Source organism: Pomacea canaliculata, linkage group LG2 (assembly GCF_003073045.1).
Source record: "Pomacea canaliculata isolate SZHN2017 linkage group LG2, ASM307304v1, whole genome shotgun sequence".
Lineage (NCBI taxonomy): Eukaryota > Metazoa > Mollusca > Gastropoda > Architaenioglossa > Ampullariidae > Pomacea > Pomacea canaliculata.
Window position 1 is genome coordinate 3,848,790 of NC_037591.1, and position 20,377 is coordinate 3,869,166.

The 20,377-nt window shown below is 38.6% G+C and overlaps 3 protein-coding genes across 6 annotated transcripts; all 3 read left to right on the top strand.

Moving 5' to 3' along the window:
- The first annotated feature begins 568 nt into the window (after positions 1-568).
- Positions 569-4,003, top strand: LOC112557245 (E3 ubiquitin-protein ligase MIB1-like). The gene is made up of 5 exons (XM_025226987.1): positions 569-1,041; positions 1,535-1,706; positions 1,950-2,227; positions 2,435-3,175; positions 3,896-4,003. The coding sequence occupies exons 1-4, from the start codon at positions 834-836 to the stop codon at positions 2,779-2,781; spliced, it is 1,005 nt and encodes a 334-aa protein (XP_025082772.1). The 5' UTR covers positions 569-833; the 3' UTR covers positions 2,782-3,175; positions 3,896-4,003.
- Positions 2,882-10,231, top strand: LOC112557595 (E3 ubiquitin-protein ligase MIB2-like). The gene is made up of 13 exons (XM_025227554.1): positions 2,882-3,175; positions 3,896-4,003; positions 4,255-4,356; positions 4,702-4,900; positions 5,261-5,424; positions 5,602-5,750; positions 6,056-6,212; positions 6,643-6,797; positions 7,207-7,333; positions 8,153-8,260; positions 8,695-8,777; positions 8,978-9,138; positions 9,299-10,231. Exons 1-11 carry the CDS (start codon positions 2,882-2,884, stop codon positions 8,761-8,763), a joined length of 1,632 nt encoding a protein of 543 aa, XP_025083339.1. The 3' UTR covers positions 8,764-8,777; positions 8,978-9,138; positions 9,299-10,231.
- A 631-nt stretch (positions 10,232-10,862) lies between these two features.
- On the top strand, positions 10,863-20,187 carry LOC112556288 (E3 ubiquitin-protein ligase MIB2-like). 4 transcript variants are annotated; one of them, XM_025225138.1, is made up of 18 exons: positions 10,863-11,035; positions 11,247-11,378; positions 11,809-12,065; positions 12,282-12,453; positions 12,716-12,993; positions 13,208-13,929; positions 14,278-14,385; positions 14,617-14,718; positions 15,003-15,204; positions 15,597-15,760; positions 16,149-16,297; positions 16,716-16,872; positions 17,496-17,650; positions 17,945-18,071; positions 18,368-18,476; positions 19,067-19,149; positions 19,316-19,476; positions 19,664-20,187. In XM_025225138.1, the coding sequence occupies exons 2-18, from the start codon at positions 11,368-11,370 to the stop codon at positions 19,707-19,709; spliced, it is 3,003 nt and encodes a 1,000-aa protein (XP_025080923.1). In that variant the 5' UTR covers positions 10,863-11,035; positions 11,247-11,367; the 3' UTR covers positions 19,710-20,187. The 4 variants fall into 4 exon arrangements, with proteins under 4 accessions (XP_025080923.1, XP_025080924.1, XP_025080922.1 ...); XM_025225139.1 differs by having other exon boundaries at positions 11,319-11,378; XM_025225137.1 differs by having other exon boundaries at positions 11,304-11,378; positions 19,664-20,186.
- The last annotated feature ends 190 nt before the right edge of the window (positions 20,188-20,377 follow it).

The window sequence follows — 20,377 nt, forward strand, 5'->3', positions numbered from 1 at the left end:
CTACTGGCCATTGCACAGAGCATGCTCCATACTCCACCCTTGCTTCCAGCAGAAAGTCTGACACACTAACCCTCTCCCACCCGCCAAAACGCAGAACACCTGGATACACCTAAAGGTAAGACTGATTTCATGCTAATACCATGATAAACAGCTTAACAAGTGTGCTAAAGGTATAATAAGATTTTAAGCGCTAAATCATCTTTGCATCTATTTATAGACAAAGACAGGAAAGAAATTAGTGTTAAAGTTAGTTATCAACTTACGACCTGTCGTACACTGACTTAGAATTTCAGTCAGTCTTCGTTTTAAATTTTTCTATACACATGAGTAAAATGCTAGTATCTTTATATAACATATGATTAATTAATTAATTAAGGTAATTTTACCAAGGGATCACAAACATTTGAACTGTATACATTTGTCTCAATTCGATTTTGTATTTAACACCGTCAAATATGCTTCGCTCCAAATATAAGACAACAAACAACAAAGGCATGTGTCTGGTCCTTCTTCCTTTGGTTACAATGTAGAGCTAGTCCTCGACTTATGACCTATGACACTTACGATCACTTTGATCTCGTCTTATTCATGATGTATCAATTATCGAAAAAAAGGTCAGGAAAGAAAGTAATTAGTGTTTAAGTTAGTTATCAACTTACGACCAGATTACGTTTAGACAAGTCGTACATAGATTTAGACTTTAGTCGGTCTTCCTTTTACATATACAAGACACATAAGTAAAAATGCTAAAAATCTTTAAAGAGACTGATTTTTAAAATATATTTAAAGCAAGAAGTATATTTTACCAGCTGAGAGACTTCCGCCATTGTGTCATGGCGACTGTTGTGGGCATTCGCGTGGTGCGGGGTCCTGATTGGGATGGGGAGGACAGTGACGGAGGACAGTTGCACCTGGGGACGGTGATGGAGGTGCTGGGTGAGTACTCGGTGCGCGTGCTGTGGGACACAGGTGTAGAGAGCACGTGCAGAGCAGGGCGTGACGGCAAACTCGACCTCAGGATCTTCGACACAGCGCCTGTGGGTGAGTAGTGACTGCAGTCCCTAAAACATCAATCTTTGGGACAGAATTGCAGGACAAAAATTCTCCTTGGAGCTGTTTTTACACGTCAGCTACATAAAGTATTGTTACTTTTAAATGTCCCACTCAGGGCTTCTGCTAAGGCTAAATTCTTTGGGGTCCCAGGGACCCCTTCTTCAGATTTTTAAGGGGTCCCTGTTCTTCGCCCAAATTTGAATGGGACCCCATTGACAAAAATTGAAGGGGTCCTCCGAACTTTTAATGCGTACTGTACGCAATTTTTTGCGTAAGCAGAAGCCCTGGTCCCACTATATTTTATGATTAAAGCAATCTTTTCGAAAACACGATTACTGTATTTTGTTGGTAAGAACAGTGACTAAAATTCAAACAATGAACAGGCTAACAAAGACAAACTTATAATCGCCAGTTTATGGTTAAAGCAAAATATTTTATTTCCATTCTTCAATATTTTCTGAAGAAATGTACTGTCTGACAGGTGTGAGACACCTGGGAGAGACCTGCGCCGTGTGTGGAGAGAAGGACGTGTGCGGGATGCTGTGGAGATGTCGGGACTGTGACGACTGTTGTCTGTGTACACAGTGTTACTGTGAAGACAAGCACGATGTCGACCATGAGTTCCTTCGTGTAGACACACCGGGCAGCAGCGGGTGCGTTTTCATTAACCTTTTTTTTAACAGACTCTAACACTGCTGTGCATTGACTGTGCAGATCTTAGTCTTCTAACTACAAGCACTAATACACATCTGCAAGTAACTACCCACGCACGCACACACACACAGAATCTCACACATAGACAAATGTTAAAAATTGTACATGTAATTAGACACTTCTGGAAAATAGTTTAAATAAGTCTGTGCTGCAAACAATATTTTTTGATATTCACTTTATAGAACAACTGTAAACTCTCGAAGTAAGAGTCTCAAAATACAAGCTGTCGGCATTTTTCCTGGAGCAAAGGTTAGAAAGGTCATGAGATACAACAACGAGGAGGTTTACGGATCAAAGGGCGAAGTTGAAGGCTACGAGACTGGAGTCCCATACAAATGTCGGAACATGCTTTGTGTTCGATGGTCTGATGGCATCCTTAAGAACTGCTGTTTGGGTGAAATAATTTGTACTGAAGAAGCAGCTGGGCCAATCTGTTATAGAGATCATCTCCCTTTGCTTGGTAAGGTATCTTTAAAACACGATGTATTTAAATATATATATAATGTTAAATATTAACTTTTGGGCACATGTTTTTATTTTAAAATCCGAAGGATTGAATAAGTTAATAAATTTTGAAATTCTCATTGTTATAAATTCACTAATGTGGTATCGTACTTCATGTTTCTGTTGTATTATGATTTATTTAGAAGATATGTGGTATTTGCAGATATTAAAGTTCCATCAGTCCTGGCAGATCTTTCACTCGCATGTGAGTCAGAACTGTTTCTTAAAGATAATAGTTCACAGTCTGTTGGGACTACCTGTGTCACTCAATCTGTCAGTGCTGACGTGGTGCCAAGCAGTCTTCACAATGAAACAGTGACCAAAGCTCACGACGAGTCGTCGCCTGCTGACGCTCACCCTTCGTCTGATGTTCATGATGTTCATTTGTTGCCGGAAAATGTTGTGACCATTACAGTCGGATACTCTAATCACACTGACGATGGAGACCACTACTGCTGTAACACCCAACCTTCCACACGAATCAACCATGTGGCTGGAGAAGACCTATGACACAAGCGACTACAACCTGGCGAGAAACTGCGAGATAGACAAGAGAGATGATCTCGTTGTTTCGGGACTAAAAACAGAGAAGTGGACGATCGAGAAGACGATGGTTGACAAGGGAACTACAGTGGAAGATCATTTTGACAGGGAGGCAACTGGCCTACAATATGGTACATTACGAGAATTGCAAGAAACAGGACATCTTTTATTTAATTTCGCAAATGATTGTGAGAAAAATGAGACAGTGGAGTTTAGCAGTGACGAAGAACGTGAAGAAACGGAAGAACAAGAAAGGAAGCTGAAGGTCGATGTTGGAGACAACGTGGCCATCAAAGTGGGAGAAAGCAGGTTAGAAGAACTGCAAAAGACACACGGAGGATGCACCCAACAGATGAAAAAAGTAGGTCTTCGATTTTTGTGAGCATTCTGGAATGTATTTAAATAATTAACAATATGCGATTTGACAAATAAATGTTGTAAGGTTAGAGCCACTGGATATTTTCATGTCTGTGTGTGTTAATAAATATCACATCCGTATGAGTGAACCCTTCTTCAGGCTTGGACTAACCCTTTCGACTTCTTCCTGTAGATACTGTGGGTATGTAGTATTCAGCGTTGGTAAGCCTGGTTGTACTGTAGAATTTTGGGTTTTTCCTAAATGTTGCAACATTTCTATTTCGAAAAGGAAGTAGAAAAGCATATTTTGGAGCTGAACATAAAATATCCGGAGCCTACAGGAACATTTTAGTTGCTTGAAAGAAAATGTGTAGACATAGTGTATCTTTTGTGCCCGTAAAAATAGTCAATTCGAAGAGATTAATACTTCAATTGTTTCACACAAAAACCAATGTGATAAGATAACTGAAATTTTTTTATATCGCTTCAGCATCAATCTCAATAAATTTTCACAAATTTCTTTGATTGTCTTTCGGGTTTGTTTGTTGTTGTTATTTTGTCAATACCTCGATCGATAGTGCAGATATAGTTTCGTTCCTTAAATATCTTTTAAATACTAGTCCTCTTTTTTTGGGTTATTTAAAAGCTGTACGCTACAAACTTCTTTTTAAAGATCTTAAGAATGCTATGATACTTTCAGGTCATATGAATGTTTTTTTTTCAGGCTATTGGCTCGACTGGATGCGTTGTCACTAAAACTAAAAAAGGATCCATCTTTGTCGAGTTTAAGTCCCTAGGACAGTTTTCCTTCAGTCCAGAGGCTTTAGTGAAGGTAAGGGCAAACACAGTAAAAAAATAAATAAAAAAAGGACAGGAAGATGGAAAAAAGAAGAAAGTGTTACCAGAAAATTTTTATGTTCTTTTCGACCAAAGGTCTTAGTTTACATGTGGACGTAGTCACTACCGACTTAAAATATCTAACGCTGGACACAGGTAAGATAAACTAAAATGTTTTCTTGAGGCTGTCTATGTTTATCAGTGTTACCTTGCAAGCTTTTAGTTCAGTATTATTTGCTTTGACAGGTAAGTCCGGTGAAACAAGGTGAGACTGTGCGCATCAGGCCTGACGAGGACCAGGTGAAAACCCTTAACCGTCGGGTGGGCTGGAAAGATGAGATGACATTGGTAAGAATGATGAGATGACATGTCGCACAGCAGCGATGTTGATGTTCATCTCTTGGGTGCGGATTTTCTGACTGATAAATATAGTTAAACGACAAGAAATAAAATACAATCTAGTTACAGCTAACTGAAAAAAGATTTGAAAAAAACTTTCCAAAACGTTAAGAAACGGTGACGTGAGGAAAGAACGCAAGCATGCAAGCACACACAAAGATATAGCTCTAAAATGGAAAGTATGATCTCTGAAGTTCTAACATGCTTACGTGTTATCGACAGCAAAAGTGTGTGTATATATTTATATGTAGTAAGTATTCTTTTTTTGCTTTTGTGTGCTTTGTACTCGCGAAGACACTCGGCAAGGTTGGTCGAGTGGCCAAGGTGGACAGCGATGGTGATTTGTTGGTCGTCTTCGGACGATTGGCCTTCTTGTACTCCCCTGCCTGTTGTCTTCCTGCACCCAATGCACAAACAGATAATTTAGATAAAACAGAAAAGACTATCACAAACAAGGTCACTGCAAGAACTTCCGACATAGAGGATGATGCTAGTAAGTAACTAAATATTTCATATTGCCTCCATCAAGCTTTTCTCCCTGCAAGATCCTTCAAACCTTGTGATAGTTATGATTTACAAAATTAAAATGCTATATAGATAGAAAGTACGTGTATGAATGTTTACGTTCAGATACCTTCAAACAAGGAAATCTGAAGGCCTTTGTTGCCAAATTCCTCAGAAATAATTAAAGATTTATCTTTATTTTTGTGTTAACTTTTAAACTGGATGACTCTGCAGGTGGCCAAACTTATAAAAAGTTATATCTGCAGGTATAAAACAATTAAAGATAAGAAAAGCATGAAAACGTTTAATCATTCTTCACTGCTGGTCATGGTCTGATCTCTGCGTGCAGAAGAGAAGAATAAAGCCATGTTTCTAAAAATGAGGCAGGAGGTTCTGGGGCGGAGTTTGATGTCCTTCACTGGACAGAGTGATCAAGAGCATCGCCTATTTAATGCTATTTATAAAGGAGATTGCGAAACGGTGGCAAGACTTTGTCGTGGGAACAAATTCCTGGTAAATTTTATGTTTCTTTTAACACGATGTTTTCTTTATTAAATTTTCCCAGTCTAGAGAACTCATGTGTTTATGTAGCTTAGATTGTATGAATAAAGTACGAAGTAAGCCAAGTTTATTGAGGCTGATGATGAACAGGTCAGAGGTTGATTATTTTCTGAGATCCCTTGCTCCCAGCTTGCCTCGCGCCACCAGCAAACCAGTCCACTCATTCTGGCGTCCACCCGCCATTCGCTGGAGGTCGTGGAGCTGCTCCTTGACCTCGGCGCTGACATCAACGCAGTCGTCCCTCCAAACATGACAGCCCTCAGGGCAGCTATAGACGCGTATGCTTTCTCTCTGTACAATGCACTGATCTCGACTTCTTTTGTGGGAATGAGCTATGTAAATCCTACTGTTATTATTTTAAAATATTCACATTGCTATTTGCCTTTTTAAAACTTGAATGACTGTCATTTACAAGCTGGAACAAGGAAAGTGGTCACTGGACCAAAATGAAGCATATCTGGAAGACAATTAATTTTCAAAGGAGAACAATTATTTGTGTCTTACTTAATTTACAAAATGAATCAGATTCGAGGATAAAAGATGGTGCAGTATCGAGGTGTCAGATGTATGGCTCCTGTTACAGTAAAAGAGAGAACATCTGCAGTTTGCTGATTGACCGAGGTGCCGACCTCACCTACACTGACCCGAGAGGAATGTCCTACCTCCACTGTGCGGCCTACCAGGACCTGCCAAAGGTCATCAACATCCTGACGGCCTATGGAGTGGACATCAATGCAAAAGTTCGATTCTCGTTTTCTTGGATTATTAACTGTTATAGTATGCAAATCACTGTTTAAAGTGTTTGCTTTATGATTTTTACCTTTATTTTAATTATAGTAATTTATGATGAATGTATAAATCTACCTTAGTTGCTTAAATCTTTTAAATATATGAATTTACAGTACAATGTTCGAAAAAAACCGTGAGAAAATGTTTTATTTATTTTTAAATATTTCAAATCTACTGAAGCAGTAATATAGCCTTAGTTGCTGGCATGGTGTGAAACAACTATTAGTTTTCTTGGTGTATAGACTGTGCAGTGCTAAGCTCTTGAAAGAATTGCCAATAAATTTGCTGTCACTCTTGTGTAATAAAACGGAGTGTATGAACCCAATCAGCTAACTATTAATGCTTGCTAAGTACTCTATTATAAGCGTTCTTTTATCATAGGATAGATATTTGAACACTCCATTACTCCTGGCTCTAAATAGAGGGGCACACAGAGCAGTGGACGCTCTCCTGTCCGTGCCTGGCATCAACATCAACACCAGATGCAACACCGGCATCAACGCACTGCAAGTCGCCAGCCATGCAGGATACGCTCGGTAGTCTATGATAATTTAAGGCTTAGATCATATTTTTAAATGTCTCTAAGTTTGTATATGCAGAAATAGGCAAAGGAACTAATAAACATCATTTCTAAGAAGCTGAAAATATCCTTCTTGTGCCATGATGATCACTTAATGACTTGAGCACCAAATGGAATGATGAAAAGCAGTCCTGAGAAAACATAAGACATTGTATCTACAGAGCCCATGGTGAAAGTTGTGCTGTGACTAGTTAATAACTGAAATGATGATAGAAAACGACTAACCTCCCATAAATATAATTTATGAAAAAAATACTCATGCCATTGTTAAGTTTCAGGGATGTTTTGAATAACCAGAATGATGATTAAAAGCAAATGACATATAGAATAATGAATTTTATTTTTACTATTACTTATACTTACAGAGCATTGGAGAAGATGCTTGCCATTGACAAGAGCGGAGTAAACGACTTCTACAGAGGACATTTCACGTCTTTACATCTGGCCAGCAATAGGAATCATGCAGACTGCGTGAGATTGCTGGTAATCAATGTAAGTGGCAATGGTATCTATATGTAAATTGACAGAGTAGTTAATCATTTTCTGCTTGAAGATGACGGTCCGTCTCTATCCAATGGCCTCATTCCCCACCGCTTCCTGTCTGTGAATATTTTGTCAGGTAAGAGCGCATGCCTAAATTGTGAACATCATTAACCTGATAAAGACAAAAATTCTCACCCACTCAAAATACGCTCTGTTTCTCTCGGGGTGGAGTTCGAGTCTCGTTACAAACCACTATCAAAATTATTATTTAATTATGTGTGCACATACAGCGTTGGTTGCTGAGAATTCACCATTTACAACCTCATGTGGATAAAGTGCTGTGTAGATGTTTTCGTGTTCTTCATAAGTTTTTAGATATATATATATTTCGATCTTCAGACATCACTGATATGAATGTCGCAAATTCAAACACGGTTAGGAATTCTCTTTTAGACTTCATGGTTGGGTTGTTAAGAGTCAACAAGGATGTATCAGACATCGAACAATTAAATTTGTCAACAAGAGCTCAGTACTCTGTACAGGAAGACCAAGTCAAAGTCCAATGAAGAAACAAAATATGAAGGCTAGAAGAACAACTTTTGTATCAAAACAAAGCTCACAACCTCTACTTTTTAAAAATATGCAATTTGGTAATTCGCGACTTAAGACTCATTTCGTCGTGGAGGGTCACATTTTCTTTCTTGATCTTGCTTTCTCTTTCCATCTCTTCTTTTCTATCTTTTCTCTATCTCTATGTATAAAATTATATTGAACGTAGAAGTTAGATAAATGCAGAGCACGTTGATGAGTTTCGTGAAATGATGACAGGGTGGTGCCGACATCAATCTCAAGAACGTAGAGGACTCATGCAAACCGCGCTACATCCCGCCTGCTACTGGACGTACTACAGTGTGGTGGAGGCTTTACTTGAACTCGGTGAGTGTGCGATAAACATTCATAGACATGTGAATTCTCATCGTCTTCATCTGCTGACGATGCCAAGATTCCAAATACAAATATGAGATCAGGATTCAGTAGTACGAGTTTCTTCTGTTAGAGGTCAAGATACCCTCCCCCTTTCCTAAAAGTGTGAAAGGAAGAAAATGTAAAATGAAGGTTTCTCTGGAGAATCAATGTTAGTATCTGCCAGCTAGACTCACAAGGCAAGAATAAACCAATAAATGCCACAGTTGTTCAGAGCAAAGTTAAGTCAGCCTCTAACATCATACACTCAAGAGCAGAGGTCTTTTGATGCTACTTTTAGAATCGAGGATGAGTGAACTACAGAAGTAAGCTTGAACAAAATTCGCTTTCATTTGTGCTGCTTTTTATGTCGTAACTTTCATTATGTCTTCATAATTCTGTCACAGGGGCTGAAGTCAATTTACTGGATAAAAACGGCAATACACCTTTACACCTGGCTATTGGTATCCGATTAGCTGATGATGCAGATGTAAGTACCCGAATTAATGGTCTAACTCTGAACTAACGACGCCTTCTTAATTCTGGGTGGTTTTTTTTTTTTATCAATGCATGTCATGTGATGGCTTGTTTAGCAATCTTAGCTGGTGATTATTAACAAACATTTCATTTGATATTTTGCTGTTTATTTAGATGTTTATTTCCTGTAAAGTGTTTATGGTTGTTTCGCAGAGCGAAGAAGGTAGAAAGGAACTCCAGCTGCGAGTTGCCATGGGTTGCATGTTGATTAGCAGGGGAGCCTACGTTGATGCCATGAACTATAGGGGATTGCATCCTTTCATTGGTGGTTTTCCGGCGGTTCAGGAAGGAGTTAGACGGTTTATGGTACACAAGTAAGATTTTATTTTTGGACTTTATTGGACTCTCACGTGTGCGCTCACACACACACACCTTACAGAACATAGAAAAGTTAGATAAATAGCAATTTAGTTATTTAAAACTGTGAAGGTTTTAATGTTTACAAAATTACACACAGAATTTCTCATATTTCAGCAATAAACTCGTCAAGTCACGTGAAGACTGATATCAAAATACAAACAGAGACCACGGGACACCTACACTGTGCTGCTTCTTAGTGAAGCCGGAAGCATCCTATGGCTTGAAGAGAGTTGCCGCCATATTCACGCCAGATATTATGTTGTTGTTGTTGTTGTTGTTGTTGACTCTTTAAAATGCTGTCTTTATGCTAGTCACATGAATGTGGTTTGTGATAGGAGGATGTGCTGATGTCATTCACTGTGAGAGTTGAGATCTGCCTTGTGGTCCTGTCAAAATAAAATATATTTGTCCATGTTCTCTCGCTCTTTCTCTCTCTCTCTCGATCTCAAAGACAGACAATGCGAATGAGATTAAAATAGAGTGAGCTCAGAAGAGTGCTCCATCAAAGCATATTGAGATGCCAAGTATAAAAGTTGTGAGAGAAAATATTTGCACTTTCCTATCTTTTCACTCTATCAAATTTTTAGTTTGAAATTTACTGGGTTTACGCTTGGTGTTTTGAGTGTTTTAGTTTTGATTATTTCAAACTATGTTTGTTTAGGCAACAATGTCTCACCCAGGACATTCTTTCCTGAATAACAACTTGTACAAGGTGTTTCTTATCTCATTTCAGTTATCTTAATCACACTACTTAAACGTCCATGTTGAAATGTAACAAAAAGAGGATGTAAGTAAAAACTTTAAGAACCGAAGGCAATGAGCACAATGCTTAGAGAAGAAGCGATCCATTTTTACATTTACAGTCGCTCAAGATTTTATTTCCCGGAGAAACACGGATGTGAAAAGTCTATCATCTTTTCTTTTCGTGCTGTTTGTACAGACTACGCATGCTCAAACAACCAAGCCTCGTTTTACAAGCCTTTCTGTTATGACAAAACTTAGAAAATGTACATGTTAATTATTTCAATAATTATTTCAAATTATAAAATTGACCTGTGTAGGACTTGAATGTGTGAGGCAAAGGTTTTGTGAACAGGATCACAGCCACCTGGATTTTATTTTTGTAGGTAATATCAGATTTATTGAACACTTTTAGTCTACATCTAAGCGGCATAAGCACAAAACAGTTTTTATTCAACATTAAATTATTCCTAAGTTCCTTTCCTCTCTCATTCTCTCTCTCTCACACATCTTATATCTTATATCACGTCTTACATCTCAACACTCTGTCTACTTTCTGCCTTTTCCTCCTGTTTCGTGACAGTGTATTATTGACTGTAACAAAGGTTGTTAAATGTCACGTGACAGACCATCAAACAGGAGGACATCGGCTCACGCTGTCAACATTCTACATTTTATGCAAGGTGTCGGGTGCATGTCAGCTAAAATATTTTACCATCTATCTATTGTACTGTACACAGCATACAGTAGTTTCGACTACTTTGCAAATTTTTTCTACTTCGGGGGAAACGCTGAACACTGTAAGCCATCTTAATATATAAGCAAAAAAACTTTCAACGAGAAACAACGGTCTTTTCATGTAATGACTAGATTACCAGTTAAGAAGGAAGAGAGTAAGCCCGTGAAGAACAACTCAGAGAAGTACAGAAATTCCCGATTTTGAAGGCGAGTATGGGATTAGTTCAAGCCTGTCAATAGGACAGTTGTCCTACTTTTGAGCTTTACGAGGCCATGTTTAACAGTCAACTTTCTTTGGATGGAAGAAATTTTGTAACAGTTAACCACCACCACCCCTCAAGACTCCGGATACCTCGACACATCAGCTGTAAGGTAATCTGCTGACATGGATGAAAATGTGAAGATTGAATGAGCTGTTGAAAACATAGTACAGTGTACAATGATAAACAACAAATCAGCTAATCATGTCTATTTATAGACACAATAAATTCACTAAAAATTTGATGCTAATAAAATTTGTAATAATAAAAAAGATCCCATCAAGCAATTTTATTTTATTTTAAGCAGTTTTTATTCTTCCCAGACGCAGTATATCTGTCACCAAAACTGAACTATTTCTCTTTGTCATGTCTGTGACTAGTTTGGCCGGAAATAGATTCGATGCTGAAGCTAATCACATCAAGAGATGACCGAAAACAAGATGAATGTCCTACAGGTTGTTGATTTTTATTTTTATTTTTATTTTCACTTTTGCCTTCTATTATGTTTCTTGCCACGCTCTGTCAGATTCTGTTTTAGGTGAATATTGAAGCAAGTGAGGAAATCCCGATTAGCAATATCTGGCTAATTTTAAATTACATGTTTGCTACTACAGCTAGTAAATAATGACATCATTAAACGAAACAGAAACTGAAAATAAGGCGAAGAGTAAATGGGAAAAGATGGAACAAGAGTAAACAAATAGTGAAACCAATATTACTCAAATAAACAAGAAGATTAAACATAATAAATTATCATAATCCGGATGAGCTAGAGCTCTTCCAGCTCTGGTAATGAGGCAGAAAATTAAAACTTGAAAAGGTAATCACAATGTTTTTTTGTTTACAAGCACCAAAAATGATGTAACTCGGTTGACTTATTCTTAGTAAGCATCAGACTGAAACACTGAGTCCTGAGACTTTCGCCACTGTTACCATGACGACTGTTGTGGGCATGCGCGTGGTGCGGGGTCCTGACTGGGAGGGGGAGGACAGTGACGGAGGGGAGGCGCACGTGGGGACGGTGATGGAGGTGCTGGGTGAGTACTCGGTGCGCGTGCTGTGGGACACAGGTGTAGAGAGCACGTGCAGAGCAGGGCGTGACGGCAAACTCGACCTCAGGATCTTCGACACAGCGCCTGTGGGTAAGTGGTAATTTTACAGTAATTAAAATCATCCTATGGTCACTGTGAATCGGTCAAATATGGCGAACGTTTCAGTAGGTCTTTATATGATACATGTAATTATACAAAAAAATTGATACAGAATAGATCATGGCACCTCTAAGAATAACTCGTTATAATTTCGTTTAATAAACAATTAATACCTGTGAGTTGTAAACACCTTCAATGCCACGACAGGTGTGCGACACCTGGGAGAGACCTGCGCCGTGTGTGGCGAGAAGGACGTGTGTGGGATGCTGTGGAGATGTCGGGACTGTGACGACTGTTGTCTGTGTACACAGTGTTACTGTGAAGACAAGCACGATGTCGACCATGAGTTCCTTCGTGTAGACACACCGGGCAGCAGCGGGTGCGTTTTCATTAACCTCTTCTAATTAACAGACTCTAAAACAACTGTGTTGTGACTTTATAAAGGCTTAGTCTTCTAACTACAAGCACTAATATACATCTGCAAATAACTATCCACATATGCACTCACAAACACATACACACAAACCGAATCTCACATATAGACAGCTTAGAATTTTAAAAACATTTACGTTATACAATGTCTTCAAAATATCGTAAATAAGTATTCAATGCAAACGATATTTTTTATATTCACTTTATAGAGCAACTGTAGACTCTCGAAGTAAGAGCCTCAAAATGCAAGCAGTCGGCATTTTCCCTGGAGCAAAGGTCAGAAAGGTCACGAGGTACAACAACGAGGAGGTTTACGGATCAAAGGGCGAAGTTGAAGGTTACGAGACTGGAGTCCTATACAAATGTCGGAACATGCTTCGTGTTCGATGGTCTGATGGCATCCTTAAGAACTGCTGTTTGGGTGAAATAATTTGCATAGAGGAAGCAGCTGGGCCAATCTGTTATAGAGATCATCTCCCTTTGCTTGGTAAGGTGTCAACCGTCAAATGACCATTTATTAAAGATATCCATAAAGTGTGATGCTGTGTAATTACTTCACTATTTCATATGTTAATACTATAACATTTAAGACTGACATCGCTATAAATTACACTCTCGTTTTATGGTGTACTATTTACTATTTCTATTTTGTCTCTATGTATTGCATTTGTTTTTATTTACAAGCTGTGCGATATTTTCAGATGTTACGGTTCGACCATTCCTAGAAGGTCTTGTAATGCGATGTGAGTCCGAACTCTCTCCTGAAGATGGTCATGCCATTGCATTTGTCACTCCGTCTGTCAGTACTGACGAGATGTCAGGCAGAGTACAACATGGAACAGTCATCAATGCTCACGACGAGTCGTCAACAGCTGACATTCACCCTTTGTCTGATGTTCATGACGTGGGAAGACATTTGCTTCCGGAGAACGTTGCGGCCATTACAGTCGGAATCGCAAAAGACACTGACGATGGAGGGCGCTGCTGCTGGAGCACTCAACCCTCACACGAATCTATCATGTGGCTGGACAAGACTTATGACACAAGCGACTACAACTTGACGAGAAACTGTGACAGTGAGGTCACATATAATGCTGTCACCTCACTAAGGGCAAATATTGGGCAATCGACGGAGGACAAGGGAAAATTTGCAGAGGGTCTCTTTGATAGGGAGGCAACTGGCCTGGAATGTGACACAACATCACGAGAATCGGAACAACCTACAAATCTTCAATTTGAATTTGCCAATGATTGTGGTAAAAACGACACATTGGAAATAAACAGCGATGAAGAAGATGAAACGGATGAAAAGGAAAGAGAACTGCAGGTCAATGTTGGTGACAGTGTTGCGATCAAAGTGGGAGAAAGCAGGTTAGAAGAACTGCAAAAGACACACGGGGGATGTACTCAACAGATGAAACAAGTAGGTATTTTTGTGTTTAATCTGCCGCTCTGATTTGACAGTAATAACATTTGATTAAATTATTGCCATTGCACGTAAAAAGGGAATCAATTTAAAGGAAATAAAGAATATATTTTAACTGTTGAATGCCAGGTAAACTGAATATTGTATTATATCTCCGTAAGCGTAAAACTGTTATTTTTTAAAAAGTTAGTTTTGATTTCCATTGTGACAGTCATGTTTCATTTAATTTTATGTAAATACGTGATGTAAAAATGAAGATTTGTTCCCCAAAGCCCCTGAATACTCATTCTATACTAAAGAATGTCGAGCTTATTATTTCGGATCATTGAGATGCTTTGTTTCCAGGCTATTGGCATGACTGGAAGCGTTGTCACGAAGACTACTAAAGGCTCAATACTTGTCCACTTTAAGTCCTTGGGACAATATCCCTTCAGTCCAGAGGCTTTAGTGAAGGTAAGAAAGAAGTAAAGAAATCAAAAGAAGGGAATATAGGAAGGAAAATGTGATGAAGTCCCACATATTAGTTACATTACTCTTGATCATATGTTTCTCTCCGTTGTGTTAAAACTTGCTAAAACATATATTGTGCTGGATGAAGAGTTGATAACATATTTCTTTAGTCTGTCTCTGTGTAGACTGTGTCTTCACTTTCATGCTCTTCATACAGTATAACGTGCTGCTCAGGTAAGCCAAGCGAAACAAGGCGAAGCTGTACGCATCAGACCGGACAAGGACCAGGTGAAAAATCTCAACCGGCGGGTGGGCTGGAAAGATGAAATGACATTGGTAAGAACGGTGAACTCAAAAGATTTCGTACAGCTTCAGTTTTAAAGTTCCTCTCTAGACTGGGTGTTGGGAAAACAATATTACTAAAAGAAGGGAAATATTAGCTAGGGCGAAATGACCAATCAAACAGAAACAGTACTAAAGAAATTTTCACATTTAAGAACAGAATAACACACTCCTGGACAGCTGGACCACCTGAAATATTCCGTTGCTTGTTGTTTAGTATAACAGTTGTGTATGTATAAATGAATGAGTGTGCATGGAATGTTTTTGTGCATGTGAAGACGCTGGGTAAAGTTGGCCGAGTGGCCAAGGTGGACAGCGATGGTGATTTGTTGGTTATCTTCGGACGATCGGCCTTCTTGTACTCCCCTGCCTGCTGCCTTCCTGCACCCACTGAGCACACAGACTCTGTAGTTATACCCGGCAAGAGCATCACAGACAGGGTCACATCAAGTACTTCCGATGTCAAGGATAACTCTGTTCGTAAGCATTTAATGAGCACCTATTGCCTTCATCACACTCTCGTTCCTGTAACCTGCCCCAAAGATATGCAATGAAACTAAGAAAATTTGAATTGAAAAAAAGAAAGTTCACAATGGTATATAAATGTTACTGCTCAAATTGCTGTACACACGACATTCTATTGGTCGCTCTAGTCAAAGTTTGCAGAGGTCATACTGGTCTACATTTTGTTATTGATAATTTTCGTATTGATGACACTGCAGGGAACGAAACCTGCACAGAATTAACTTCCTAAACATCAAGTTAAAGTAGTGCAGACATGTGCCATGCAGTCAGACAATTACAGAAAACACAAACACGAAGTCTATCTATTCTAAGTGCATTGCCTGATGAAGGTTTGTCTCTGTGTGCAGAAGAGAAGAATAAAGCCATGTTTCTAAAAATGAGGGAAATGGTTCTGAGGCAAAGTTCGATGTCATTTATTGAACAGGATGATCAAGTGCATGATCTTTTTCGTGCTATTTACAAGGGAGACATCGAAACGGTGGCAAGACTTTGTGGTAGAAATTCCTCCCTGGTAAGCTTTGAAAAGTTTGAGAAGAAGTTATTCTATCTTTCAAATACACTGTTATCTTTCTGACATTCTCTTGTTGTGAACCAAGAGAAAAGAGAGAAACATGTGGGTTTGAGCAAATTTTTAGTGGTGGGCCCTAGTAATGTGCCGTTATGTATCATGATCTTATTGTATGTGGTGTGAACCAATAAAATAGGTCCACCTGGATGTAATCTTTCTTTAAGTAAGAGTAAAATTAATGAAGGGACTAATCAAACTGTGTGTAAAAAAAAACTTATAAATGAACATAAATCTTTAATATTTTGAAAAAAATATACGGTAGGCTAACTTCATTGAGGCTAATGATGAACAGACCAGAGGCTGAGTATTTTGACTGTCACCTTGTCTCCAGCTTGCCTCCTGCCATCAGCAGCTCACTCCACTCATGCTGGCGTCCACACGCTATTCACTGGAGGTCGTGGAGCTGCTCCTTGACCTCGGCGCTGACATCAACGCAGTCGTTGCCCCGAGCAAGACAGCCCTCGGGGCAGCCATGGAGGCGTACGTTGGAGCAAACACAAAAATATTAGTACTGAGTAGATTTAATAACTAAACATGTATTATGGAAATAATAGAAAGCAGATGCGGTCACGATAGTAGTTTCTTCGTGTATAATTTTAAGAGACTACATCTGCTAAAATTTCTAACTTGTCATTTTAACAAACGTGTCACGTATCTCTTTACATTGACTATTGAATTGTCAACTTGGCTAAAAGAATTATTTTGCTAACATTTATTTAAACTTCTAAAACGCTGGTAAAATGTTACATTAGTCAAGTTACATCATTTACTTAGGGGCACAGGATTATGTCTCCTTGATCCCCAAATTAGGCCAATCGGAGATACAAACCATCTTCAAAGGACAAGGGCTTGTGTAAAACGATTCAGCGATATTGTGGTTGAATGGCTTCTGTTACAGGAGACGAGAGGACATCTGTAGTTTGCTGATTGACCGAGGTGCAGACCTAACTTACCTTGACCACAGAAAGTTGTCCTTCCTACACAGAGCAGCTTACCAGGACCTGCCAATGGTCATCAAAACTCTGGCAGCTTATGGACTGGATATAAATGCAAAGGTTGATTTCTGCTTTTATTGACTCTTAACTGTTTTAATATGAAAAACACTAAAGGCCTGGATTTTTATCTATTATTGCCTAAATGTTAATCACTGTGTTTATTGTTCGACAAAATATATAACTGTCAAAAGAATTTTATTACATGCATGAGAGCATTTGGTCACATTCCCATACAAATTAGCAGAGAGACACCTCCCAACAAAATAAGGTGTAGAAAAATCGCAGGAGAGAGGACAAACGAAAAAGGAAACAGAAAAGAGAAAGAAAGATTTAACAGCGAAAGTAGAAGGCAAGAGATTTCTCAGAGAGAAAGAAGGCTGGGTGAGAAGGATAAAAAAGGGGGCAAAAAAAGTTAATTCGTCATGGGAAAAATAATTTTGGGTCAATCAGTCGTTTCCTTATTGTTGACAAAGTAAGTAATCTTAATTTCTTTTCATTTTATTGCATATGTCTCTTTTCAATAATTTCTTCAGGAAAAATGGAACTTTAGTCTGTAGCAAAAGTACAGAAGATGACTCTGGAATTTTAACAATATTAATGATAATTTAATAAATATAATATCATAGAAACACCGTCTTTCTTTGGCTTCTGGATAGACTTGATGTAAACTACTTTCATGCCAGGAGAAAGACATGGACACTCCATTACTCGTGGCTGTACAGAGAGGGGCTCACCGGGCAATGGATGCTCTCCTGTCTCTGTCTGGCATTGATGTCTCAGCCAAAAACAACAGAGGCTTCAGCGCATTGCAGCTTGCCAGTCAAATGGGATATGACAGGTAATCTGCGACATTACAAGACTAAGGTTATATTTTCTAATGTCTCTATTGACAACCAAGCAACGGTCATCACAGACTTTATCTTTACAGAAACCCATAAAGATATTTGTAGTCCTTTGAAGATTAGTCAAACTAGACCACTGATCGGAGTGATAATAAAATTAGCAGTTCGAAAGAAGAAAAAAAAAAACAATTAAACACGCACAAATTATGTGCTTTAATGATAGTTTAAACGCTAGAATGGTGATAAGAACAAAGTACAAGTCAGTGTATTTCTTTCATATGCTGTTAAAGAGAACTGGAGAAGATGCTCGCAATTGACAAAAGTGGAGTAAACGACTTCTACAGAGGAAATGTAACTGCTCTCCATCTGGCCGCCAACAAAGATCAGGCGGAGTCTGTGCGGCTGCTGGTTGTCAAAGTGAGTTGCAATGGTATTTATTATTATTAAAGTCGAAATAGTAGTTTAGAATTTAACCTAGCCTCAACAGCTCATGTGTGTAAATGTTCTTAAAGTAAAACATTCATAGACATGACTTTGGACATCAGCGGGCACGAACACACACACAAATGAAGGCTTCAATGTTTTGATTTACTTTTTTCAGTTTCTTCCTATTATCTTTCTTATATCTTTCTATCAAAAGACGTAAAATGAAGATAGAGTGACTACACCAGAGAAGCGTAGATGGCCATGATGTGTTTAATGAATGATGACAGGGTGGTGCCAACATCAATCTTCAAGACGCCCGAGGAATGCGGCGGACCCCGCTACACATCGCCTGCTGTAAGGCCAGTTACAGTGCCGCCGAGGTTTTACTTCAACTCGGTGAGTGTGCCCTGACCTTTACAATCCGATGGATTGTCATCGCCTTAATCATCTGCCGATGATGGCATGATCCTAAATAGTAATGTGAGGCCTAGATCACTCAATCTGAATTTGTTTGTTTGTTAGAGCTTAGGATGATATCCTAGCACTGGTAGTAAATTTTAGAACAGCTGAAAAATAAGGCAATACTTATCAGATAAAATTTTATTTTAAACTTTGTTTTTAAATCGTGTTATGACGACTTTAATTTGTATGTCAGTTATTGGTTAAACATACATGTTGAACTACCTATCTAACAATATGAGCAACAGCATCAGCCGGCTGTTGAAAGTAAGACTGAAACTAAGTACAACATGTATAAAGCCGACTGGTTGATCATAAAGACTTCTCAAAGGTCAGTAAGTCCATAATATTATGTTCTCAGCAGCAAGGTCTTTTGATGTTGCTCTTGGAATCCAGTAATTCTGAAATAATGCATTGAGATTGAAAAATCTGTTTAGTTTGCTTTTTGTTGTTTGTTTGTTTTTTAGCTCTAATATTTAGTACTTTCCGTGCTGTAATGATATAGTCCTCATTATGTACTTTTACAGGAGCTAATGTTAATGTACAAGACAGACAAGGAGACACACCTTTACATCTAGCCATTGGTGGTGATATGAAACATGATGCGCAGGTAATAATCCGTCGCGACCAATGCCAGAACTCTTTAAATTCTTAATTATGAACTCTTTCAGTAAAACATCTTTACAGCTTGGTCATCTGAATATTGTCAACTAACTAAGGCATTACCTAATGGTTTGGCTGCATCTTTCTATTTTCATTTTATTGTTATTTAACAGAGCGAGGCTGGTACCATTGAATGTCAAATTCGAGTCGCCATTGCTTGCATGCTAATTAGCAAGGGAGCCTATGTCGACACCATGAACTGGAAGGGGTGCCACCCTTTTGACTATGGTGCCCCGCCAATTCGAGAAGAAGTCAGACGGTTCATCACAAAAAAGTAAACAACTTATTCTTACACTCCACTGGTCGTAGTGTTTCTTTCCTCACACGTATATTCATAAACACACAGGCGTTGCAATCGCAGATAAAAGTTTCAAAAATAGCTAATCAATTACTGTTTTTAATCTACATGGTTCATTAATTTTTTTGCTAATAAAATTAAATCCAAATCCGTCATGTTTTAGCAAAAGCCTTGTCAAATCTCATCAAGAATGGAATCAGAACGGATAGCCAAGAGCACATAACACCTACAGTGTGCTGCGTCAGAAGGACAAGCCAAGCCGGAGTTATCTCAAGACCTACAGGCACAATGTGGACATGTGGTTGTCATGGTATTAGCCACATGTATGTGGTGTGTTTTTATAGGAGGATGTACGGGTAAACGAAGAGCTACACTCACTGTGGTATAGTCTGAAGAACGTTTTTCTTTTAAATTCAGAAGAATAATACTGCTACATATTTTTCGATACAATCTCATATGCTATGCAGCTCTTTCGAAAATGAGTTTTATTTCTACATATTCTTCTTTCTCTTTCACTTCCAAATTTTTTCACCATGATCAATCTCAATAATTTTGCTGGTTTTTAGTATACTTGTTTTATTATGCCGGGTAATTCGCACAATTCGCAGATACCTGAAATCGTTTTGTGTCATCTGAGGTCCAGCTGCTCAACCTCAGATGAAGTGTCAGTGGTGTGTGTGATGTTGTAGATGCACACATGATTATTCTTGATGCAAGCTTGTTGTTTGTCTTATAGTATATATATATAATTTGCGTTCCTTTCACGTGCTGAAGTACATCTATACACTGCACCTTGCACTGAACTTGTTCTACTTTATTTAACTTAGTGTAACTAGAGCACCTTCCCCTGTTTAAATTGCTCACTGAGGCAAATAAA

What these genes read in the sequence shown, in the direction of transcription:
- LOC112557245 (XM_025226987.1), top strand. Translation starts at nt 834, where the DNA reads ATGGCGACTGTTGTGGGCATTCGCGTGGTGCGGGGTCCTGATTGGGAT. An exon ending in CTTCGACACAGCGCCTGTGG is followed by an intron (nt 1,042 to 1,534) that starts GTGAGTAGTGAC and finishes ACTGTCTGACAG; the next exon opens with GTGTGAGACACCTGGGAGAG. An exon ending in GACACACCGGGCAGCAGCGG is followed by an intron (nt 1,707 to 1,949) that starts GTGCGTTTTCAT and finishes TTCACTTTATAG; the next exon opens with AACAACTGTAAACTCTCGAA.
- LOC112557595 (XM_025227554.1), top strand. Translation starts at nt 2,882, where the DNA reads ATGGTTGACAAGGGAACTACAGTGGAAGATCATTTTGACAGGGAGGCA. An exon ending in GCACCCAACAGATGAAAAAA is followed by an intron (nt 3,176 to 3,895) that starts GTAGGTCTTCGA and finishes TTTTTTTTTCAG; the next exon opens with GCTATTGGCTCGACTGGATG. An exon ending in CGACATAGAGGATGATGCTA is followed by an intron (nt 4,901 to 5,260) that starts GTAAGTAACTAA and finishes CTCTGCGTGCAG; the next exon opens with AAGAGAAGAATAAAGCCATG.
- LOC112556288 (XM_025225138.1), top strand. An exon ending in GTGGTAGAAATTCCTCCCTG is followed by an intron (nt 15,761 to 16,148) that starts GTAAGCTTTGAA and finishes CCTTGTCTCCAG; the next exon opens with CTTGCCTCCTGCCATCAGCA. An exon ending in TGCGGCTGCTGGTTGTCAAA is followed by an intron (nt 18,072 to 18,367) that starts GTGAGTTGCAAT and finishes GAATGATGACAG; the next exon opens with GGTGGTGCCAACATCAATCT.